Source organism: Hevea brasiliensis, chromosome 1 (assembly GCF_030052815.1).
Source record: "Hevea brasiliensis isolate MT/VB/25A 57/8 chromosome 1, ASM3005281v1, whole genome shotgun sequence".
Lineage (NCBI taxonomy): Eukaryota > Viridiplantae > Streptophyta > Magnoliopsida > Malpighiales > Euphorbiaceae > Hevea > Hevea brasiliensis.
The window spans coordinates 90047082-90066688 of NC_079493.1; the positions used below are offsets into that span (position 1 = coordinate 90047082).

A 19607-nucleotide genomic window follows, 5' to 3' on the forward strand; every position below is an offset into this window, starting at 1 on the left:
TTGCCCCAGTTGATGTTCTCACTATAGTTCGATAGGCATGAAGGGCAAATGGAAGCATGTTGTGCCATTCTTTATAAGTGATGGTCATCTTTTCGATTATGCATCTAAGATTCTTGTTGGTAGCTTCCATAGCTCCATTCATCTGGGCTTGGTAGGGTGATGAGTTGAGATGACATATTTTGTACTAATCACACAACTTTTGAACATTTGGGCCATTAAAATTTTTAGCATTGTCGGTGACAATCTCACTAAGAAGGCCGTATCTGCAGATGATATTATTCTTGAGAAACTTCAAAAATGTATTTTGAGTAACTTCAGAAATGTATTTTGAGTGATGTGAGCTTACAAGGTAGCCTCAACCCATTTAGTAAAATAATCAATGGCCACCAAAATGAACCTATGACCATTAGATGCTTTTGGATTAATTGGACCAATAACATCAATGCCCCACACTGTAAATGGCCATGGAGCGATAAGGTTACAGAGTTGATGAGGTGGGACATTCATCTGGTCAGCGTAAATTTGGCACTTGTGACATTTCCAGAAATATTCAATGCAATCCTTTTCCAAAGTAGTCCAAAAGTAACCTCGCCCTAAGATTTACATGGCCATCATGTGCTTATAGCTATGAGTAGCACAGTTCCCTTCATGGGTTTCAAAAAGAATTCTCCTTGCTTTTTTTGTATCCATGCACCTCAACAATTTACCATTGGAGCTTCTCTTATATAGGATTTTGCCACTAGGGAAGTATCCTAGCACTAACCTTCTGATCATTCTCGATTCATTTCTACTTGCCCCAAGAGGATATTCCTCAGTTTTGATGTGTTAGTAGTATGCCCTAGAGCATATCATTTAGTATGTATCTTGTACATGTTTTTATTAATAAAAGGCATTTCCACTTTTTCGTTTACATAATATATTTATGTGTAATAGAAAAGGTCCATTGATATTTTGTTAGAAATTCTATTCTTAAGTTGTTAAGAATATGAGTGACAGTATTTCTAGTACAAAGTATCATAAATAGGTTCACAATCGAGGATACTTCACAATAAGGACATGACTTGTCCAGAAAGATTGTATTCATGTTTCTTCCCAAGTTATTTATATCAGATATAAATAAGATGGAATGGTGAGTCTCATGCCATATGACAAACATGATAGGCACTTATACATGATAAATAGGTCGAACCAGTGACACTTATAACAAGCACATAGAGTTTACTCTTGTCAATGTATTATCATAAATCATATCAGTACATATAATCTTTAGACTTGAGATAGCATAGTTATCTTGTATATAGGTGGTTTTAGTTTGATACTGCTTTCATACTTGTACTGTGTATGGATATATGGGCATGTGTTGGCTCCTACTAGTTATATATGGAGGTAGGTGTTGATCAAGATGGAATCTGTTCCTCTAAGTAAATAGGGATAAAATCCTATGTTCATTTAATTGTTCTTGATGTTTCAAGTTCCTAGTCATGACATATAGATTTAATCAGAAAAGAGTTTCTGATGAGAAAATCTTTTAATCAAGAACTGAAATTAAAAGAGAACATAATATTCATAGCAAATAGGGTTTGACATAAACCATTACTTCAGCTTGAATTGGGATTTTGTAACAAAGAGATTCTAGTGCATGGTAACATATGATTATAAGTTCATTTAAGGTAAACCTTATTACTGATTGGGTGGCCATGGCATACTATGCTAGGTGTTAACCATGGTCTATGAGGTGCATAAAATGATTTAGAGAAATCATTTATGGCAAGAAAGAGTTTTGATGATATTAAGAGTTGATATCATGTCTCATTGCCAATTAGTGATAAGCCTAGTAAGTTACACACATACGCAAGTAATCACCAAATTAAATATGATTTAATTAATTAATTAAAGAGTTTAATTGATTAATTAAATAAGTTTAGTTTGCAATTCGATTGCAAAGTCCCTTAGCATGACTTAAAACCAAATCTAGATTCTTGGATGTAGAATATAAGTTAAATTTATATTTAAAGTGTTCAAATATAAATTTAATTAATGAGAAATTAATTAATAGAGATTAATTAATTAATTTATATTTGATATAAATTGATTAGAAGAAGAAAAATAACTATTTTGGATTGAGAACTCAAAATTAAGACACAGGGGCATTTTGGTCATTTCACAGGGTGACATGCGGCATCATGAGATGGTGACACATGGAATTACATATAAGCTTGCGAAATGTCTTTTAATCATGTAAGATGATTAATATTAAGATTAAATATAGGTTTGACACTTGGCACAATGTGATTGGGTCAATTAAACCTAGAGCCAGCCAGAAGGTGACATGTGGCAAGGGTTTTAAGTAGTGACCTAGCTATATAAGTGTAAGGATGAAAGAACAAAACACAACCAGTTGCTGCCTCCCTTTGTGCCGCCACCCTTGAGGCTGCCATTCTCTCTTCTTCTTCATCTCTCATCAATTCCAAGAGATTATCAAACAATCTCTTGAATTAAAAATACTAGAAATTATTTCTAGTGTCTTGTTTCCATCTGTAATCTCTCAAAGGAAAAACTTGATTTTCTAATTCATAGAAAAAGCTTTAGAAGCTGTTCAAGGGCTGCCATAGGTGATCTTGGTGTGGACAAGCTAGAGGGACAACATCTGGTGTCCTAAAGATGCATCCCAAAGTTGCCAAACACACTGTAGTGCATCAAAAGGTTAGTGCACTTGTTCTTGATCTAATCTAGGGTTCTAATGGATTAATATGTTAATTCTAAAATCTTAAATGGCAAATGTAGATCCAAAAATATAGTAAAAGTATTTTAATATGCTGTTTATCATTGAAATCAAATAGATAAAAATAAATCTTGCATGATGCATGTGACCCTAGAAGAAAAATTTTGAATTTCAATGATCTAAACTTTTGTTTTTCATGTTTCCGCTCCTTCAATTAGAGTCAGAGCCACTATATTTGCCATTTGGATTATTCAATATGAGATTTGATTCTGTAATTTGATCAAAAGTTGATCAATTCATTATTGGTTGGAATGAACAAGGTGGCAGCATGGTGGAGTGCACCATGGGTACGCATGGTTTAGCTCCTCCCATGGTGTGCGCAAGGTTTGGCTTTTTAATTTTCAATTGTTGTATGATCTAAAAGCTCATCCTATGTCTAATTAAATTGTTTAATTAGAGTTTTAATCACACAATTAAATTTTGATTCAAATCAGAATTTTAAAATTTGTTTGAATGTGATTCAAATCTGAATTTTAAAAGTTGTTTGAATATAATTCAAATCTGAATTTTAAAGTTATTTGAATCATATTCAAATATGAATTTTTTAAGTTGTTTAAATAATATTCAAATCTGTACTTTTAAAAATTGTTTGAATCTGATTCAAATCTGATTTTTAAAAATTGTTTGAATGTGATTCAAATCTAAATTTTTAAGGTTGTTTGAATGTGATTCAAATCTAAATTTTTAAATTTGTTTGAATGTGATTCAAATATGAATTTTTAAATTTGTTTGAATCATATTCAAATCTAGAATTTTAAGTTGAATATGAGATATTTAATTTAACTTAAATATGTATGTTTTATTTAATTGTTAAATAGTGATATGCATGATGGATGATCATGGACTATAAAGACCAATGTGATTAGATTTATTTCTTTTATGTTTCTTTGGAATTGTAAATTAATTAATTTATTTTAATTTATTTTGGGTATGTATTATTAAGGTTGTAATAATTTTGGGTTGTAATATCATTTATTTAATTTCTTGTAAATTCGCCTTGGTATGCCAAGGATTACTATATAATTGGATTGCAAGAAGATCGAGGAGGTCAAGAGCATTGGTGGGACCAGTGGGAGGAATTCAAGATCAAGTATTAATTATGTACTCCTTCAACAACTCTTGTAAAATGAATGAATGAAATGCACCTAGGAATGTCCTGATTCAATTCTTGGTGGCTCAAAATTGAATCTCTTAGAAAGTCCATGATCATACCATATTTACTATTTACACATGAATGCATGAGATGTATGGGAATGTATGTAAGTATATGATATATGCATGCTAAATGGATAATGTGCAAAATGAAACCTTAATAGTAATTAGAATAACCATAAAATCTTCCAAACAAATGATTAAGTTGAAAATGCTATAATTAAAGTAATTATAACATGGGCCCTCTATTAAGACAATTATTTTAAGAAATTTTAAATACTTGCATAAGATGCAATTAATTTAAGAGAATTTCTTAAGAATAATTGTTAAGCATGAGATGTTGTAAATATGTACCTGAGGGCATTAAAATTATTTGCATAATTACTAGCTCAATGGGATCAACTTAACTAATGCAAGATAAGTCAATAATGGATGTACTTGAGATTTTGAGCATTAGGGGCTAGGTAAAGGATTGAACCTCACATGAGATGTGATGGGCAAGGAGTTGCTCACTTATAGATTATTATAATTCCAATAATGGATGTACCTGAGGATGATCAATAGAATTATAAGAATTCAATCACCCACTAGAAATCTATCCAACTAGGATTTCCGTTTTCTACTTTGGAAGTGTAGGATTCGTTAAGTTAGTGGGAGAACCAATTTGATTAAAATATCATAATCATTTTGGTTAATTACATGATACATTTACTAATTAATCTGATTATTTTCTGCAATTAATTTTCTGATAATAATGAGCATAGAACAACCACCACCATCCAATATCCTTGTAAGCATACTTGATCGCAATAGATTGACAGAACCTAATCTGTCTGATTGGCTAAGAAATTTGAAAATTATCTTGAACCTTGAACATATAGGATATGTTCTAGACTCAAATGTTCCTGGTCCTTTACCTCCAGAGGCCACTAAAGAGAAACATGAAACTTTGGACAAGTGGAAGGAGCATGATATGAGAGCTAAGTGTTACATGCTTGCTTCCATGAGTAATGAGTTACAGAAGCAATATGAGAACATGCAGAGTGCGAGTGAGATGCTCCTTCACCTACAAGAGTTGTATGGCGAGCACAGCAGGAATGCTAGGTATGAGATATCTAGGCAGCTGTTCCGCATGAGAATGTCTGAGGGATAGAATGTTAGGGATCATGTCCACAATATGATTCGACTGATTGAGCAGCTGGAACATCTTGACTTCAACATAGATTTCTAACTACAAACGGATTTGATCCTTCAGTCCCTTCCTGAGTCTTTTGCGAATTTTGTGACAAATTTCTATATGACTAAATAGGAATGCACCTTGGCTGGTTTACTCAACATGCTAGTTATTGCCCAAAAGAATATGCCGGGTAATAAAGGAAAAGAAGTAGCTTTGATTGCATCTTCTTCTGCTGGAAAGTCCAACAAGAAGAAGGGCAATAAGAAAAAAAAACCTCGGATTCCTGGTCTTTCTAAGAAAATAGCTAAACAAAAAAGGAAAACTAAAGTTGATGGAGGCAAAGGAAAGTGTTTCCACTACTAGAAGGATAGGCACTGGAAGAGGAACTACCCAGAGTATCTTACTTCTTTGAAGAACAAGAAGGATACACCTTCAGAAGGTATATCCATATCTTGTTATTTAGATTCTGATGATACTCATAGTTCATCTACAGCTTAGGTTTTAGATACTGGTGCTAGTTCTCACATTTCTTATGATATGTAGGAACTAGCAAATAGTAGCAACTTGCATTCTCGAGATGTTAGAGTCTGAATTGGCAATGGCTCAACTGTTGAAGCTTTAGCCATAGGATCTAAATCTTTTTACACGTTTGGACATGTTTTGTGTTTGGATAATATTTTATATGTACCTAATGCTTTTAAAAACATCATTTCTATAACTAGTTTGATTAGAAATGGCTATGAATTTCAGTTCACAGATGATGTTTGCAATATTTGTTTTGGAAATAAATATGTTGGTTCGAGTTATATGAATGATGGTCTTTATTATTTGGATAATAATGACAAACATAAAATGAATGCAATGCCATGGTGAAAATCAACTCAAGTTCAAAATATATTTGGCACTTAAGGTTATGTCATGTTGCAGAAGATAGGATTGCAAAACTGGAGAAAATAGGGATGCTTTCCTCATTGGGATCTGAGCCTACTCCAACTTGTGAATCTTGCCTTCAGGGTAAAATGACTAGATCACCCTTTGTTGGATAAGGGATAAAGGCTGAAAATATTTTAGAGCTAATACATAGTGATGTATGTGGTCCATTTAAGGAAATGGCTAGAGGTGGTTTTCATTACTTTATTACCTTTACTGATGATAAATCAAGGTTTGAGTATTTGTATTTGATGAAATACAAACATGAATCCTTTGAAAAATTCAAAGAATTTAAATCTGAAGTAGAAAATCAAACAGGAAAGAGTATTAAAGCTCTTCGATCAAATCGTGAAGGTAAATATTTGAGTACTGATTTTGATGAATACTTGAGAGAGCACGGCATTGTTTCCAGCTGACTCCTCCAGGAACACCACAGCTGACTGGTGTATCTAAAAGGAGAAATCGTACCCTATTGGATATGGTACGTAGTATGATGAGCTATACTGATATGCCAATCTCCTTTTGGGGATTTGCATTAGAATCAGCTTTGTACATTCTGAATAGGATTCCATCAAAATCAGTTTCTTCCACACCTTATGAGATATGGCATGAAAGAAAACCAAGTCTTAAGCATGTTAAGATTTAGGGTTGTCCAGCTTATATCAAAAAGCTGAACACTGATAAATTAGAAACCAGATCAGAAAAGGGTCGATTTCTTGGATATCCAAAAGATAGTTTTAGATATTATTTTTATTTTCCTACTTCACAAAAGGTTGTAGTAAGTAGAGATGCCATATTTCTTGAACAACAGTTTATTCAAGAAGGAGGCAAAGGAAGGCAAATAGAGTTAGAATTGGATAATTCTGACCAACCAATAGATCAGATAGATATAGATCCATCTTGTTAACCTACACCCATTGATGAAACATCTACAGCTATTCCTCGTAGAACAACCAAGATATCTCACCCAATAGTGAGGTATGGTTTCCTTCATGAAGAAAAACAAGAGTTGTCTACTCATGAAGAAGTAGATCATGGAGATGATCCACTTACCTATGAAGAAGCTATATCAGATAGAGACTCTTCAAAATGGATTGATGCTATGAAATCCGAGATTGATTCCATGTATAAGAATCAAGTATGGGATCTTGTTGAACCACCTGAAGGTATTGTACCTATAGGGAACAAATGGGTTTTCAAGAAAAAAATTGGTTTTGATGGAAAGGTAGAGACCTATAAGGCAAGGCTAGTAGCGAAACGGTTTCGCCAAAGGCAAGAAATCGAATATGAGGAGACTTTTTTGCCTATTGCCATGCTTAAATCAATTAGGATTCTATTAGCAATAGCTGCATACTATGATTATGAGATTTGGCAGATGGATGTCAAAACAGCTTTTCTTAATGGATACATTGAAGAAAACATTTTTCATGGAACAACCTAGGGGTTTTGAATCCCAAGATGGTTCCCAAGTTATGCAAGCTAAAGCGATCCATTTATGGGTTGAAACAAGCTTCGAGGAGTTGGAACATCCATTTTGATGAAGCCATTAAATCATTTGGTTTTATCAAAAATGAGGATGAGCCATGTGTATATAAGAAGGTTAGTGGCAGTGCTATCACTTTCCTTGTCTTATATGTGGATGACATACTGTTGGTGGGTAATGACACAGGTATGTTGACAACTGTAAAGGTATGGTTGTCAAATACATTCTCCATGAAAGACTTAAGGGAGGCAACCTATTTTCTTGGGATTCATATCTATAGAGATAGAGTGAAAAGAATAATTGTTTTATCCCAAAGTCTATACTTGGAAAAGGTGTTAAAGAGGTTTAACATGCTTGATTCCAAGAGAGGATTGTTGCCAGTGAGACATGGTATCCACCTTTCTAAAGAGATGTCTTAAAGGACACCTAAAGAAAGAGATAAAATGGCTAGGATTCCATATGCTTCGGCTATTAGAAGTTTAATATATGCAATGTTGTGAATTAGGCCAGATATCGCATATGCTGTTAGTTTGACTAACAGGTATCAATCCAATCCAGGTTTGGAACACTGGATAGCTGTCAAGAATATCCTTAAGTACTTGAGAAGAACTAAGAATTTATTCTTGATCTATGGAGGTGGAGACTTACAATTGGATGGTTATACTGATTCTGATTTCTAATCAAATATCAATGATAGAAAGTCTACCTCTGGGTATGTGTTCATTTATAATGGAGGTACAGTCAGTTGGAAGAGTTCCAAACAGAGCACGACTGCAGATTCCACTACCAAGGCTGAGTATATTGCTACATCAGATGCTGCAAAGGAAGCTGTTTGGATAAAAAAGTTCGTGACAGAACTTGCAGTGGTTCCTTCCATTGAGTCAGTAGTTCCACTTCATTGTGACAACAATGGAGCAATCATACAGGCTAAGGAATCCCGGTCTCACCAGAAGTCCAAACACATAGAAAGGCACTACCACATTATCAGAGAAATAGTTGGACAAGGCGATGCAGCCATGCAGAAAATAGCATCAGCTGAAAATCCAGTTGACCCATTCACTAAGCCTATATCACAGACTCAGCTAGACCGACATCTTGAGAAGATGGGTCTAAGATATTGAAATGAATGGCTCTAGTGTTAGTGGGAGATTGTTAGTAATATACTCTAGAGCATATCATTTAGAATGTATATGGTACATGTTTTTATTAATAAAAGGCATTTCCACTTTTTCGTTTACATAATATATTTATGTGTAATAGAAAAGGTCCATTGATATTTTGTTGGAAATTCTATTCTTAAGTTGTTAAGAATATGAGTGACAGTATTTCTGGTACAAAGTATCATAAATAGGTTCACAATTGAGGATACTTCACAAAAAGGACATGACTTATCCAGAAAGATTGTATTCATGTTTGTTCCTAAGTTATTTATATAAGATATAAATAAGATGAAATGGCGAGTCTCATGCCATATGACAAACATGCTAGGCACTTATACATGATAAGTAGGTCGAACCAGTGACACTTATGACAAGCACATGGAGTTTACTCCTGTCAATGTATTGTCATAAATCATATCAGTGCATATAGTCTTTAGACCTGAGATAGCACAGTTATCTTATATGTCGGTGGTTTGAGTTTGATACTGCTTTCATACTTGTACTGTGTATGGGTATATGGGCATGTGTTGGCTCCTACTAGTTATATATGGAGGTAGGTGTTGATCAAGATGGAATCTGTTCCTCTAAGTAAATAGGGGTAAAATCCTATATTCATTTAATTATTCTCGATGTTTCAAGTTCCTGGCCAGGATAGATAGATTTAATCAGAAAAAACTTTCTGATGAGAAAATCTTTTAATTAAGAACTAGAATTAAAAGAGAACATAATATTCATAGCAAATGGGGTTTGACATAAACTATGACTCCAGCTTGAATTGGGATTTCGTAATAGAGAGATTCTAGTGCATGGTAACATATGATTATAGGTTCATTTAAGGTAAACCTTATTACTGATTGGGTGGCCATGGCATGCTATGCTAGGTATTAACCATGGTCTATGAGGTGCATAAAATGATTTAGAGAAATCATTTATGGTAAGAAAGAGTTCTGATGATATTAAGAGTTGATATCATGTCTCACTGTCAATTAGTGATGAGCCTAGTAAGTCACACACATACATAAGTAATCATCAAATTAAATATGATTTAATTAATTAATTAAATAGGTTTGGTTTGCAATTAGATTGCAAAGTCCCTAGCATGACTTGAAATCAAATCTGGAATATTAGATGTATAGTATAAGTTAAATTTATATTTAAAGTGTTTAAATATGGATTTAATTAATGAGAAATTAATTAATAGAGATTAGTTAATTAATTTATATTTGATATAAATTGATTAGAAGAAGAAAAATAATTATTTTGGATTGAGAACTCAAAATTAAGACACAGAGGCATTTTGGTCAATTCACAGGGTGACATGTGGCACCATGAGATGGTGACACATGGAATTACACATAAGCTTGCCAAATGTCTTTTAATCATATAAGATGATTAAAATTAAGATTAAATATAGGTTTGACACTTGGCACAATGTTATTGGGTCAATTAAACCTAGAGCCAATCAGAAGATGACATTTGGCAAGAGTTTTAAGTGGTGACCTAGCTATATAAGTGTAAGGATGAAAGAACAAAATACAACCAGCTGCTACCTCCCTTTTTGCCACCACCCTTGAGGCTGCCATTCTCTTTTCTTCTTCATCTCTCATCAATTCCAAGAGATTAGCAAACAATCTTTTGAATTAAAAATACTAGAAATTATTTCTAGTGTCCTGTTTACATCTGTAATCTCTCAAAAGGCAAAACTTGATTTTCTAAATCAGAGAAAAAGCTTTAAAAGCTGTTCAAGGGCTACCATAGGTGATCTTGGTGTGGACAAGCTAGAGGGACAACATCTGGTGTCTTAAAGACACATCCCAAAGGTGCCAAACATACTGCAGTGCATCAAAAGGTTAGTGCGCTTGTTCTTGATCTAATCTAGGGTTCTAATGGATTAATCTGTTAATTCTAAAATCTTAAATAGCAAATGTAGATCCAAAAATATATTAAAAGTTTTTTAATATGCTGTTTATCATTGAAATCAAATAGATAAAAATAAATCTTGCATGATGCATGTGACCCTAGAAGAAAAATTTTGAATTTCAATGATCTAAACTTGTGTTTTTCATGCTTCCGCTCCTTCATGATGTACACCTGAATGTTATGATACCAGGGCTTGCCATCTATTTTTTCTTCAATCATAAAGCAGTATTGTCGTTCGTTTCTAGCCTTAATCTGCAATAGCTGTGTTATCTATCCCTCCTCCATTTGAGTCATCACAGCTAGGGTGGCTAAGGCATCAGCGAATTGATTCTTATCACGGCTCAGGTGAGTGAAGGAGATTTCTTCAAATTCCTTAATTAGCTTAAGGAGATACTTTTGTTATGGGATCAGTTTTGGGTCTCTAGTCTGCCATTCTCCCTTGACTTGATAAATGATCAGAGCTGAATCCCCGTACACCTCCAATTTCCTTACCTTCATTTCAATGGCAGCTTGTAAACCATTCATGCAAGCTTCGTACTCTACCACATTATTGGTATAGTGAAACTTTAGCTTGACAGCTATTGGGAAATGTTTCCCATCTGGGGATACTAGCACTGCCCCAATCCCATTACCGAATAAATTGACCGCTCCGTCAAAATACATCTCCCACACATCATTTGCCCCTCAGCATCACTGCCTACTGCATTAATATGTTCGTCTAGGAATTCGAAATCCAAAGCCTCATAATCGTCGATTAGATTTTCTACTTGGAGATCCGCTATCACACGTCCTTTTACTACCTTTCTTGTTAAATAGACAATATCATATTGAGAAAGTATGACCTGCCACTTTGCTATTCTTCCAAGTATGAATAGGCTTTCGAACACATACTTGATTGGATCCATACTGGAGATGAGCCACATTTTATGATTCAACATATAGTGCTTGGTTCAATTTGCTGTCCACGCCAACGCACAACAGGTCTTTTCTAGGAATGAGTACCTCAACTCACATTTATTAAACTTATTACTTCAATAATGAATGGCTCTTTTTTTTTTTCTCTCAGTGTCATCATGTTGCCCCAGATCACAACCCATTGAGCTCTACTGAACTACCATGTACAAAATTAATGGCCTGCCCGTCACTGGAGGAACTAATAAAGTTGGGCTTGATAAATACTGCTTAATCTTTTTGAAGGCTTCTTGACAAGCTTCATCCCACTTCACAGTATTGTTCTTCTTGAGCAATTTGAAAATGGGTTCAGCCTTAGTGGTGAGATTAGAAATAAATCTTGAAATATAATTCAATTTTCCCAAGAAACTATGCACATCCCTTTTTCTCTTTAGGGATGGCATTTCTTGAATGGCTTGAATCTTGTCTAGGTCTACTTCTATTCCTTTCTCACTGACTATAAACCCCAACAGCTTTCCCGATCTTGCTCCAAACACACATTTTATCGGGTTCAGTTTTAGTCGATACTTTCTGAACCTTTCGAATACCATTCTTAACAACTGTACATGGCTTTTAGTTCCTCTGGACTTAATGATCATATCATCCACATAGACTTCTACTTCTTTATACATCATGTCATGGAATAATGTGAGCATGGCACGTTGATAGGTAGCTCCAGTATTCTTTAATCCAAAGGGCATTACTCGGTAGCAAAATACTCCCCACTGGGTGATGAAGGCAGTCTTCTCCTTGTCACCTTCATCCATTAAGATTTGATTATATCCTGAGGCTCCATCAGTGCATGAGCATCTCCCTAATCCTACTATGTTATCTATTAGCATGTCTATATGTGGGAGAGGAAAATCATCTTTCAAACTCACCTTATTGAGTTCCTTATAGTCGACACACACTCTTACCCTACCATCCTTCTTCATTACCGAGATGACATTAGCTATCCACTCGGGATACTTTACCACCTCCAAGAATTCAGCATTGTACTACTTTTTAACTTCATCACTAACCTTGAGCAGCATGTTAGGATTCATTCTTCTCTATTTCTATTTTACTGGGGCTGTCCTAGGAATTAAGGGGATCTTATGTGTTACTATTTGGGGATCTAGTCCTGGCATGTAATCATAGCTCCATGAGAATACGTCAATGAACTCCTTTAGCAGTTGGATCATGCCCTCTAACTCTTTATTATTTACAATCTTGAGCTCCTTTTTATTCTCTTCAATCCCTAAATTTAAGGTGCTCATTTCATCTCCATAGGGCACCAGAGTGGGTTCATTTACATCCATTTGCTCTTTCATAGACTCTTCTTCGGAATCACTTGTGTCAGTGGCAACCATGGGACTTTTAAAGTTAACATAGGGAATTTCAGAGTCAATTGAATTATTATTTCTTGATTGATCAGTAGTCCTAAAGAAATGAAAATGAAGTATATCAAAGAATGGAATTTATTAACAGTTTTTTAAAAGAGTATGTTAGACACAGAATTTCAAAAATGCGCTATTAATTTATTAATGTTCTATCATAAGAAAAGGTCCATTTACAGAATCACACTTGTCACCATGGACGGAGTGATCAAGTGTTGGTAACAAAATATACTTTACTCGAAAAATAGCATAGGGATATCCTCGGCTTCCCAGTTATATAGCTCTTGGCCCTCTACAATTGGCAAAATTAGCATCTCGAGTATAGGATTCGGCTGTAGGACATTGATAGACAGCTCTAAGGAAGATTCTCCATCCTCTTCTTTTATAATTTCAATGATTGGCCTAGTAAAAACATCTACAATTTTCGAGATGCTCTTCATCTTCCCAAGTGATCTATCAAATCTCTGATCTCGGAGCATGTTTCTCATCCAGAACCTTCCATTAGTTAGAGCATCCTCCTCATATCCTAACCCAGAGTGGCCATTTCTTTGAGTAGCCAATATAGGATCAATAATCCCTCGTAATGTGGCACCTAATCCCTTGCCTTCCTTATAACCATTTCTCAGCATCACTTTTGTGACCATGGCTGCGGCTCCCCCATCATTCAAAGTGGTTCCTTGCAATTCCAATGCTTTAAATGAACTCTCCAAGGATCTCTCAGCTGCCTCTACATAAGGAACTGATTGGGGCTTGGTAACCAGCATGGCTTCCTCTCCTCTCACTGTGATGATTTTACCATCCATGACATATTTGATCCTTTGGTGCAGAGTTGAAGGCATTGCATTAGCTGAATGGATCCAGGGTCTTCCTAATAGCATAGTGTGTGCTGGTTCAATATCCATCACCTGGAATGTAACATTAAAAGTGCATGCCTCAATGAGAAGTGGCAACTCAATGTCTCCCAATACATCTCTCTTTGTATAATCAAATGCCCTCACTATCATGGTACTTTGGTGTACAACAGATGAGTCAACTAGGAGTTTTGCCAAGGTTGCATTAGGAAAACATTGAGTGCTGAGCCATTGTCAATTAAAACTTTAGCAACCATACATCCTTTACACTTGGCTATCACATAAAGAGCTTTAGTGTGCTTCAATTCTGCCGAGTCTATTTCGTCTTCTGAGAAAGTGACAAAATTAGATGCCTGGATTTGTCCCACTATCTTTTCAAATTGTCCTGATATGATGTCGGCAGTCACAAAGGCCTGGTTTAGAACCATTTGTAAGGCATGGCGATGCACCTCTGAGCTCAGTATTAGTGACAGCAAGGAGATTCTAGTAGGAGTCTTTCTTAACTGTTCAATCACGTCATATTCACTCTGCTTCATGATTTGTAACAACAATTCATCCTATTCCTTCTTTTCACTGGACTCTCCTCTCTCAACCTCTGCGTCCCCTTCTTTCACATTCTGTCACACCCTACCTCTCTGTAAGGCATAACATGATCCCGTAGTATACCTAATGAATTACCAACTCCGTCTACTGATAACCCATTGTATACACTACAAGGGATTTTAAAAACTTTTCTTACTTCTTTTACAGTGGTGAGCACTACTTACAGGTGTTAAAAACTTTGGTGAACTGAAGTGAAACAATTAACTCATTTGATTTATTTGGAATTTTTGTAAAAATTTTGGCAGAGTGCCATCTGTATTTTGGATAAAACAGTTCTTCAGAAAACCTATAAAAAGACACTTCAATAATTTTCCAAATCTCAACTCCAATACATTTCTCAACACAACAATTTATCAACTCAATTCCATAGAAATTTTTCAAAGTCTGAGATAAGGAAATATAATACAATTTTTTACAAGTCAAATAACTCATAATTAATTTACAACTTCAAGGTACAATTTGAATTTACAACTGCTCAAAACCAAAAACAAAATGTACATACAGTGTCATACATTACAGTACAAATGCAAAATATTGGTATACTCATTATACCGTGTAATCCTCATTGGATGTACTAGCACCTAGTCACGCCTCGTCTCTCTACTCGGCGATAAAGAATAGAAAGCTATCGCTGAGACAATGTCTCAGTGGTGCACAACATTAACCAAATACAATTTAAATCACAATTCATAAATCATATCAATAGTGGATACTTAAAATCATAGTTAAATTCAAGACAGTAATTGTCAACAAGAATTTAAACTCCATTTCTCAATATCACAATAATTTTCAATAAGTCAGATCATGGTTGAATTCAATAGACAGTATATGTCAATGAGAGTTTAAATCAATTTCACAATCTCACAATACATATCAATAAATCACACACAGCTTAATCATGATCCATAGTTCAATTCGTCCCAAAAGCCGATGGCTAATGAGGTATTCAATTCGTCCCAAAAGTCGATGACTAATGAGGAATAACATAGCTAGCTAGCAAAAATATGAGTACTCATTCAATTCGTCCTCAACAGGCACACACCTCAACACTTCAGCCAGAGAGGGAATTCAATTCGTCCCACTAGACAAGCTAATGAGGAATACAATCAATATACATGATAGCTGTGGTTTCAAACCATTTCCAATGCTTTTAAATCAATAAGTATCCATCAATGTCATTCAAACAATTTCTCACAGTTTCAAATCATTTACAATGCTTTTCAAGCAATAAATATTCATTCAAATACATTTCCACAATTTAAAACAACAATATACAAATAGTCAATATTTATTTCAATTGAAAATAATTCAAAAGAAATAGTTGTTGTGCACAAACCTCTGATATTTGTCTCCTGGTCTTGACTCAGTATTTCTTTCCCTTTTGCTGAGTCCTTGTTAACTGAGAAACACAATTTGAAGTGTTTTAGTACTAAATTAAATTGTCTCCAACGATAATGTTCGATAAGTAATTCACTGAAGGCTATTATTTGCTCAATTACCTAATATACCGACCCTCGATGCATTTTAGGTAAATTAGGTTTTAGTGTCATTAATATGTCACATTCGATAGGGTTTTAGGTTGGTACGTTTTACCAAACTCATTTCCTTGTTTAGTGCATTTTAATGCAACTTGCTGGATTTCGGGATACTAGTTTGACCTAGCCGGACGGCCTAGTTTCCTCGGTTTTCGGGTTTCGGTCAAAGCTACAAACTTGTAGATCTATGTCTTATGGACCGCGATGCAAAATTTTAGGTCATTCCGAGTTAAGTAGACCGAGTTATGGTCATTATACTATTGCTGGTCAAATGGTATCAAATTAGGTCAATTTTAGGTCAATTTGGTCAACTTTGGTTCGGCTAGTTTTTGGACCCGAACTTGTGCAAGCTTTTTGACTTACTTCTGGTCATTTCTGGGCTTTGATGCCTTCATAAGACTTGTAGGTATGGGTCTTAACTATTCATGGTTAAAATTTTAGGTCCATTGGACCTGTTTTGAGTGAGTTATGGTCTAAACACTCACTGCTGCCCAATTGGTCATTTTTCAGGTCCTAATTGTACCTAATCCGAATTGGTCATTTTCTTAGGTCACCTTGCAAGCAGAATTTTGGTATGCTTTCTCAATGAAAGTTGGCACATTTTGTGCCTAGTTCCACCTCCAATTGGTCTCATACCAATTGAGGTTACACATTTAAACTTATTAGCTAAAATGTACACTGCACTTAGTTACCTTGCTTAAACACACATCAATCACACACTTACCTTGCAATATGTTTACTTCCCTACGAAATCTGTTTTAGTACATTACCAAAAACATATTCCACTTTACATTAACATCACTTTGGGCAGATTACAATTATCCTCAACACACCAAATATAATTCTAATTTCCAAAGTCCAAATACAATTACACATACACATAAACATTACTAGTTTTTACATACACTTTACACAATAATTTCATATACATATCCATCTATCCTTAATGCCACAATTCTGCCCATATCTTCATGAACACATATACTTATCCAAGTGTCCCAAGGCTGCCAAAAATGTCCCTCAACACCAAAGTGTCCTACAATTCATCAATTTCCATTCTAAATGCAAAATCACCATATACATATGAAGTAATTCACTAAGTTATTAAATCACCATAACCAACATCATTTCCCATCAAATATATGCACAATTATCTCATCAAATACATGACTACATGGCTGCCCAAAAATGGATATCTCAATAACTCTTCAACTTAAAAATTTCCTTCACAAATTCAACACCCATAACATGCACACAAAGTTTAACAAAGCTATCTTCAAAAATGCTAACTTACCTTATGGTTGGAACTTGCTAAACCTTGATTACACTTCTTAAATTTGGTATCAAGCTCTTCCTTATGATGTGTAGACAAAGTTTCATGAAGGAACCTAAGTGATTGGAGTTGAAAATGGAGAGGTTAAGTGAGCTTGAGTGAAACGGCCATGGTGGTTTTCTTCTTTCTCAAATTGGCATGAAGGAATTCAAATGAGGAAGATGAAGTGCAGATGGGATAATGGGTGTACACCTGCCCCATTATGCCTTTAGTTTAATCCTTTAGTGGCCCACTCACATTATTTAATCATATTATAAGTTTAATGTGTTATTTACACCATTTCCACCCCATTTTTGGCTATTTACTTTAGGTACCACTAAATTAATTTTTCATTTCATTTTCTAAGTGTATTATTATTTATTTTTAATGGACATTTAGGTCAAAAGACAATTCGGGATGTCAAATGACCATAATGCCCCTATTCGGGTTGCATTCCCGATTTTTCGGTAACACCAGATTTTGTCTGTTTTTCGATTTCTCACATTTCTTTATACTAATTATTTAATTTTTCTTTGTTATTTCTAATGATTTTTATACTTCAATTGATGTCTCTTTAAGTCCAAAAAATATTTTCTAGGGTTTCTCGCAGTCCAGGGCTAGTCAACGGTCCACGCCATGACTTCCCAGTTCGGTCACCCATCGCTAGGGTTCCCGGCTCGCTTAACTTGATTACCTTTCTTTGCTATTATTTTTCCTTTGTTTTTCTTGTGTTTTCTTTTCTTATTTCATTATTTTATGTCTCCTCACTCATATTGAAGTGTAGTTCTAGGCATCCTAGCTGTCCGGACAGCACTGGTCACCGGAACAGCAGAACGCACTACCGAACTTAGGGGTGTTACACATTCTCTGGTAACTCACCCACTTTTACTTTCCCTTTGTTCTTCTTTTCTGCTTCATCAGTGCCATAGCTGTCACAGCCTACCCCTCTGTAAGGCATAACACGATCCCGTAGTATACTTAATGAATTACCAACTTTGTCTACTGATAACCCATTAAATACACTACAAGGGATTTTAAACCTTTTCTTACTTCTTTTTAGAGTGGTGAGCACTATTTACATGTGTTAAAAAAAAAATTTAACTAAAGTGAAACCAGATAACACATTTGAAGAATTAACAATTTCTGTAAAAATTTTGGCAGAGTGCCATCTGTATTTTGAATAAAACAGTTCTTCAAAAACCTGTAAAAAGCATTTCCAATATTTTTCTCAATCTCAAACTCCAATATCCAATCAACACAATAAGTTTCTCAACATTTGCCAACTCAAATCCATAATAATTTTCTAGGGTTTTCAAAAGCTGAGATAAAAGAAATATATCCCAATATTTACAAGCCCAAATAATTTACAAATTTAGTTTAAAACTTCAATGTACAATTTTAATTTACAACTGCTCAAAACCAAGAACAATATATACATATAGTGAACATACATTACAATACAAAATGCAAAATATGGTATACTCAATATACTTGATGAACTCTCAATGTAGCACTAGTAGCCTAGTCTGCTGCCCTGTTAGTCTGTCTGCCTGCGACAGCAATGAAAAGCTATCGCTGAGCCAATGTCTCAGTGGTGCACAATATTAACAAAATGCAACTTTAAATCATAAATCATAAGTCGTATAAATAGTGGATACTTAAAACCATAGTTAAATTCAAAAGACAATGAATGTCAATAAGAATTTAAACTCAATTTCACAATATCTCAATAAATATCAATAAATTATACACACAGCTTAATCATGTTCCAAAGTTAAATTCATCCCAAAAGCCGATGGCTAGTGAGGTGTAACATAGCTAACTAGCAATAATATGACTACTCATTCTATTCGTCCTCAACAGGCACACACCTCAATACTTCAGCCAGAGAGGGAATTCAAACTCAATTCATCCCACTAGACAAGCTAGCGAGGAATTCAATCAATATACATGATAGCTGTGGTTTCAAACCATTTACAATGTTTTTCAAGCAATAAGTATCCATCAAATATCATTCAAACCAATTTTCACAATTTAAACAATAACAGACAAATTATCATAATTCATTTCAATTAAAAATTCAAAAGAAATAACTGTTGTGCACAAACCTCTGATAAATGTTCTTGGTCCTGACTCAGTGTTTCCTTCTCCTTCCCTAAGTCTTTGTTAACTGAAACACACAATTTGAAGTGTTTCAATACTCATTTAAACTATCTCTAACAATAAGTCTTAATAATTAATTTATTGAATTCTATTATTTTCCTTAGTCAACCTAAAATGTTGACCCTCGATGCACTCTAGGCGAATTAGGTTTAATGTTACCAATATGTCACATTTTATAGCCTTTTAGTATTGGTGCATGTTACCAAATT

General features: G+C 34.6%; 1 protein-coding gene across 1 annotated transcript; it reads right to left on the reverse strand.

The window, feature by feature from the left end:
- Positions 1 to 11707: 11707 nt before the first annotated feature.
- LOC131183202 (uncharacterized) lies at positions 11708 to 13938 on the reverse strand. Its single transcript, XM_058153471.1, has 3 exons — positions 13172 to 13938; positions 12710 to 12977; positions 11708 to 12532 (listed from the first exon to the last, which is right to left on the reverse strand). The coding sequence occupies exons 1-3, from the start codon at positions 13936 to 13938 to the stop codon at positions 11708 to 11710; spliced, it is 1860 nt and encodes a 619-aa protein (XP_058009454.1).
- Between the last annotated feature and the right edge of the window lie 5669 nt (positions 13939 to 19607).